Source organism: Austrofundulus limnaeus, unplaced genomic scaffold, assembly GCF_001266775.1.
Source record: "Austrofundulus limnaeus strain Quisiro unplaced genomic scaffold, Austrofundulus_limnaeus-1.0 Scaffold223, whole genome shotgun sequence".
NCBI classification, from domain to species: Eukaryota; Metazoa; Chordata; class Actinopteri; order Cyprinodontiformes; family Rivulidae; genus Austrofundulus; species Austrofundulus limnaeus.
The window spans coordinates 443,406-450,407 of NW_013952625.1; the positions used below are offsets into that span (position 1 = coordinate 443,406).

Here is a 7,002-nt window from a genome sequence, read left to right on the forward strand (position 1 = left end):
ATTGAATACATCTCTACAACACCATATAAATCCATATATACATATCCATATATATAAATCCATCCATCCATCCATCCATCCATCCATCCATCCATCCATCCATCCATCCATCCATCCATCCATCTTGCAGCTCTTCTAGGAGGATTCCAATTCATTCCAATGCCAGATGAGAAACATAGTCTCTCTATTGTGCCTGGTGTCATCTTCTCCCTGTCGGACATGCCTGAAGCAACTCCCTAGGGAGGCAYACAGGAGGCATCCTTACTAGATGCCTGAACCACCTCAACTGGTTTGTTTGGATGTGGAGGAGCAGCAGCTCAACTTTCATTCTATCACTAAGGGAGAGTCCAGCAACCCTATGGAGAAAACTAATTTTGACAGCCTGTATCTACATTCTCGTTCTTTTGGTCACTACCCAAACTTTGTGACCATATTAGGTTAGGGTAATGTAGACCAACTGGTTAACAGCTCAGCTCTCTTTTCACCACAGTGGACCAGCACAGAGTCCCACAAACTGCAGAAGCTGCACTGATTCATCTGTCAATTTCACGCCCCATTCTTCTTTCACTCATTAAAAAGACCCCAAGATACTTATCACTTCCACCTCTTCTTGGAGTCAATAAAGAGCCCGTTACTGCTGGTGTTTAGTCAGCTTTAATTAACTCTTCTTATAACTTTTGTGTCTCTGACACAACACCAACTAAAAATACAACATAAATATAGAATGAGACGGTGTCACGAAGACAATGACATAAACAAATGATACAAGACATATAAACATACCTCGCTGGCTGACCGTTCTTTTGAGGTAGAAATGAGCAAGAAAAAGAATTCTTAAACTTGAATTACTTTAAACAACTAATTAATATCTTGCCTTCATAGCATGTGCTTCTTTCCTTTAGTGCCCCAGCGAACATTCTGGATTGCACTTCCTACTTTTGCTTTTCAAAATAAAAGTCACAATAACAAAAAATGTGCCTAATACAAAATAAAACAAAAAACTAAAACTATGGCAGTAAAAATACTTGAACTCCTCCACTTGAAGCAGAACCTCAGCTCCAACGCGAAGAGAGCAATCCAACCTTTTCTGACTGAGGACCATGGACTCAGATTTGGAGGTGCTGATCCTCATCCCAGCCGCTTCACACTCAGCTGTGAACCGCTCCAGTGAGAGCTGAAGATCACGGCACGATGACGCCAACAGGACCACATCATCTGCAAACAGATGGAATCCTGAAGCCACCAAACAGGACTCCCTCTGGCCCCTGTGGTTTACAAACAGAATCTGTGACTTCCAGTGACATTGTGTTTGGTCAAAGCAAAAACAAAGTACACTTTCCTGAAAGAACATAAATGAGATGAGTAATGGGAAACAAACATTTTTAGGTAAGACCTTCTCACCATAGTAGTTACTTTGTCCTCCAGAAAACATAAAGAAGAAGGCAAAATATTTATAAACTTTGAGAAAACTGTCACAAGTGTTAATCAATAATGTTGCAATCACAAAGGCTCCAGTCAACTTCAGAAGACCGGAAGAGCTTTGACACGTTCTAGTTAACTAGAAATGGGAAAATGAAAAACATGAATAAATACAAATTTTTAGAACAATCAGATGACATTATAGTTTTGTGGCACTCATCAGTTTTCCTGAGGAAAGTGCTACCTGATTGACTTTGTGAATTAAGCAGGAGAAACGAGACTGGATTGGCTCAGACGGAGACTAGGTGTGGTAATCAACCTTCCTCTTCTGCTCAACGCCTCTGATTGCAATCAGGAAGAGAGACTTTGACTTGATGCCAATCCAACATCAAACCATAATTTGCCAATTGTTTCACAATTGTGAGTTTGTTCTGAAGCACCTGAAAGTGGTCTCAAACCCAAAAGATGATGCAGAATTAATCATACTGGCTGGTATCTAATCACAGTGTTCAGCTCAAAAATATCTTAAAACATGAAGGAATAGGAGTASATACAGAATGTCTGATTCTGCATATCGTTATGCAATGTAGGTTTTTATTGCTTACCTTTTTAGGAAAAAATATCAAAATTGATTAGTATAAAATTGTAAAATTACTAATTAGGACAGACTTACAAATTTCGTCTTTATTGGGTGCATCAGTTTATTGAAAGCAGTTTATTGAAACCATCAGTTTATTGAATAGCAAAGTTGTGACACATTTTTTCCTCATTCTCTTGACTTTTATGAAGCTATATTATTATAATTAGAAATAATTTAAAATTTTCATAGTAAAGTCATTTATATCTCAAAGCCTCTGACATGCTGTAGGAGAAGCAATGGCACCACTTTGTAATGAGAAAATTATAACATAGCCAGGGTTTCCTCCAGTGTTTTACAGGTTTTACCTATTCACTTATGTATGATTAGTGGTGTGGGGTCTGCACCTTTTTTTCTGAAGTCTGTTATTAGTTGTCCTGATGTATCTCAACAATCCAGTTAGTAAAAGGACCTGACTCAACTTTGTTAGATCTATTATTAGTTTGTTGGTTTTTGAAGAGTTCAGGATAAGGTTGACCACAATCGGAGAGCATTGAGCTGCTGCAACTATACACGCTGCCATAACAGGCACAAAGTACTTTTTTATCCTACTCTGTGTATGGTTTTATTGTGCTTTTTATACTGTTATTTTAAATGTGTAATACTACTTTATCTTATGTGCAATATTCTTCAAATTAATAAAAACTGTTAGATGTGTAACACCGGGGGATTGCCACTCAATTTTATTGTATAATGACAAAGGTATCCATCCATCCATCCATCCATCCATCCATCCATCCATCCATCCATCCATCCATTCCTTTTCTACTCTGAACCTTAAAGCATTGAAAATGTGAAAACACACAAGTCGTCTGAAATTAACTCAAAGTTTTGTTGAAAAACTAAGAGTGATCATCTTTTATAGTTGAGATTTTTGCRCATGAAAGTTCTCACCTCATTTCATTTTGCACTCATGCTCATTTCGAATCCGTTCAAAGAGCTACAACAATCTCCCACACCACRCGAGCAGTAGTTGCCCCTCTTTTTACTCCAGTGGCTCTAAAACCTTAAGCAAGTCCAACTGGACTTGGAGCCGAACCATTAATACTCGTCTGCACCTGGTCTTAGTTCGGACAGAATCTGCTGCATCAATACTGTCCCTCTCCCATTAATTCCCATTACCGTGGATAGCAGTAAAGGGCAGCTCTAAATGGTCTATTGATATTATATTAAAGCTGGAGCTCCCTGGCGTCTGAGCTGCAGGACGACAGTCTGCCTGGTTTCACACTCTGTGTTTTGGCTGCGCTCGTGTCTGTGAATGTGGGAGTGTGTTGCATATTTTAAGGATTAACTCAGCGGTTTGACGAACYGAATCTGAGATATATTCATGTGGACAATATGTTTTCTTGATTAGGGTGATTTTCAGTGGCAGAGAGATGACTTTCAGCAACCAGAATCCTTCAAAAGAAACCTTTAAAACTGAGGAACTGTGGAATGAGTTTAATAAAAGGCATAGATGGGATTTTCTAATATTCTGTAATCTCAACAGAATATCTGAAGCACCCAGCGGTAATTTAGTGAAGAATACTGTGATAACTTTTCCTGCAGATTGAGGTCAAATGTAGTTATGACAAAGTACAAGTAGCAATGGAATCAAGTGTCTTAAGTATGCCAGAGAAAACAGAAGAAGGAATTTTTATTTGTGTAAAGCAAAGGTCGCTTCTGATTGGATTCTCTCGTGGTGAGGGAAAAGGGCAATGCCCCGGAAAAAATTATAGAGTCCAAAAGTGAAAGAGCTTATCTGCTCAACTCGTTCGCTGAAGCTTCTGTYGCCCTTTCTGCTCGCAGGCAGTGTTGTTTAAAATTTGGAACCCCAGTGGAAAGAAAAGAAAAAAACGTATAAATGAGTCACCCTCTGGAATGACCGTGTGGAGAGGCGGCAGCAGAGTTCAGCCCTGATAAACAGGCATCGACCCGGTTTTATTTTTTCTTCCTGCATGTAAAAACGGTCCAAACAGAGCATTGATCACTTTCACACTGAGGATGCTTTAACAGCTTCAACTCCCAACCAGCCGRCCCCCGTCCAGTGCAGCCTAAAAAGTCCCACGTTAACATATCGGCGAATGTGACTTCGATAAGACGCCCTCCTGCTCTTTGCTTTCAGATAGATTTTCACCTTTTGTCTTTCCCTCATCAGGCAGCCTCTCTGTGGGCGACGTCGCCGAGYTGTTGGAGCAGGAGACCCTGCAGCTCCTGAAGAAAGAGTGCGGAGGCCTTCAGACGCTTCTCAAGAACAACCACCAAGTCTTTCGAGGTAGTTTGCATCATTACAGGTCGGCCACATGAGTTAGAACCAAAAAGATACTAGGACTTTTGAGGAGAAAAAATGAATAAATTGAAAAATGGGATTGGGGATTTAAGACCTGCCCTGTGAGYGTAGCCTTCCTTACCTATGTTACATTGTTTCAGGTGATGGATTTATCAAATATACTCAATAAATCTATTCTCTAACTTTCTGCCATTGCTAGTGAACGTGTGCAGACCCCTGACCAAATGAAAAGGTACTTTCTGATAGAGTTGCTGGTTTTATTATGCAACAACTCAGCTGAGGTGTTCTGAGCCCCAACAATACATCACTCCACTCTRATGTTGTCTTCTGGACAGAGAACAGACTTGTTTGGGAAGATCCTACATTAAAAGATCAGATATGTTCCTGTCTTTTTTCATTTTAGTGGAAGGAGGGAGGGTCTACATAAGAGATTGGCGGGACAAGAAGTCCTCCGGGGCTGCAGTCCAGAGGAAACCCATCGCCCCCGGTGCCATGAAAACTCGTCTGTGTTGGTTTTACACCCACCACCCTCAGGGCTGCCCACTAAACACCCAAAACTGTGCCTTCGCTCATGGACCAGATGAGCTCCGACCCTCCACCAGACCACCAAAGAAGAAGATGTTTTGAGATTGCACCTCTTGATAATTTAACTTCATGTTTTTAAGTTGGTTATACATCTTTTTTTATTTCAGTGTAGCTTTTGTTGAAGTGAAAACATTTTACAATAAAAGCTTCATATTTAATTAACAAGTCTAAAATTGAGTGTTCTTGTTTGTGAGTTMTTTCTCTCAGCTCAGACGTGCTCTCTGAGGTTCACAGACGGGGCGTGGGATAAAGGCTCGCGCAGTGTTTGAACGGAGTAAATGTTAGAGCTATGAATTATTTGTTGGCGGGACACGAAGGGTCGAGCTGCGTGTCGTCCTCTCCACGGGCGCTTGCTGCTGCTTCTTTCAGTCGCAGCTTGGCTCAAATGTCAAAAGACGGTCGGAGCTTTCCCGAGGTCTGCAGCAGGGYGGAGGGAAAAGCCACTTCTTAATGTGATAAAATATTTCAGGACTGGTTTTCCTTGGACTAGTTTGAAAATATATTGTAGGTTTTTCCTCCCCTCTCACATGTCTGTTGTTTATGACCGTCACAACCCYGAGGAAACTAAATTAGTTTGTCTGGTTTAAACGGTTTCCAGATGGACGAATATTTCTGTGTCAAAACATATGAATTACATTAAATTATTTCCCTTTAATTATTATTGATTAATGTGATGCAGTGCCRTGTTTCTTCCACATCGGCTGCTTTAAGGTTTATTTTTGTTCTGTAATTGGAAGAAGACCTGCAGGAGTGTCTGTTTTATTTGTTTGTCCGTGCTCAGGAATTAAACAAGGCAGTGGCTAAAACACACGTGAATGCACGCACGCACGCACATACACACACATAGATATACAGTATATATTGTATATTAAAATCAAGAAAGAAGGAGAGCCCATTAAGGGAGAAAAATCTGGCCTCAGATCTGGGTCAGGAAGTAGCGACGGCAGCTCTTTGCCCAAACCGACAAGTTTTCCTCTTTTTCTCTCTTCATGCTTTAGTCATTTTAACAGGGACGTTTGGAATACAGCTACTTTAAGATGTTTTGAAGGGTTAATGTCCTTAAACTAACTCTCCTAAACATCAGCACCCCAGTTTTATTCGCTCTCCTCTGGCTTCCAGTTTGTTACAGAATACACTTTAAAACTTTTATTGTTTGCTTTTAAAGCTCTTAATGGTCTTACCCCTTCTTTTTTAGCTGATTTAATAGTTTTCCATGAGGAGGAGAGAACTTTAAGGCCAACTRATACATTTTTACGTTATGTTCTAAGGTCCAAACATTGCAGATTTTGGATCTGGCTTCCTCAGGATTTACGCTCCACTCCTGACCTGGGCTTTTAAAATTTATAGTGATTTCTTGTTCTGTGAATAACTTTTTTTGTTTTATTGTTTTTGTTGTGTCTTAATGTCTGTTTTATATTGTCAAACTGAAGGCTTGCGAGCCAAATGTGGCCCACCACAACATTTTATGTGGCCTGCAAGAGCTTCAGAGATGCATTAAAAACATAAAAACATGTACAATAGGTTGCCTTCAGGCCCAGGCCTCCCTTGAAAAAGAGGTCTGAAATCTCAGCGGGACTTGCCGATTTAAATAACGATAAGTAAAATAAAATTAATGTCTCAAAAATAACAAAGCCAGCCTTGGCCATAAACTACATCTCCCATAATGCATGTTGATTATGTTACACATAATATGATGGCATCYAGGATTCCTAGGAAAGGATAGGATAGGAAAGTAGCCATCAACATTTGTTGTGTAAAATCTCCAATTCTTTGCATTTTAACTACTACTTTAATTCTGCGTTCTATTTACATCATATTCCGGAACTAGGAATGACGGCATTTCCCAACAAACCATTTGAAACTGCATTCCAGTTAGCCGACAGGTGATTGTATTGCTTCTGCTAACCTAGCTACAACACTGCTACAATATAAATGATGACAAAACGAGAGCTTTACTGCGTGCAAATAAACATTGATTTTAACACATACAGTACGCACCGAAAAAGCACTACTACTTTTGCGTGTGACTAAACATGCAAAAATACATTAAGAACAATAATTAACAGTAAAAGTTATGGAGATACCTTTCTAA

At 39.9% G+C, this 7,002-nt stretch overlaps 1 protein-coding gene across 4 annotated transcripts in view; it reads left to right on the forward strand.

Annotated features, from left to right (window-relative positions):
- Positions 1–5,083, forward strand: part of trmt44 (tRNA methyltransferase 44 homolog) — a 15,785-nt gene extending 10,702 nt beyond the window's left edge. The window contains exons 10-11 of one of the 4 annotated variants that reach the window (XR_001311103.1): positions 4,198–4,313; positions 4,729–4,815. Coding sequence is in view for 2 of the 4 variants with exons in the window: in XM_014019526.1 (XP_013874980.1) it covers positions 4,194–4,313; positions 4,729–4,952 (344 nt within the window). In the remaining 2 variants the exon portion in view is untranslated. Of the gene's footprint in view, positions 1–4,193; positions 4,314–4,728 lie in introns of all 4 variants that reach the window. The other 3 variants (XR_001311102.1, XM_014019526.1, XM_014019527.1) reach the window with 3 other exon arrangements.
- Positions 5,084–7,002: the final 1,919 nt, after the last annotated feature.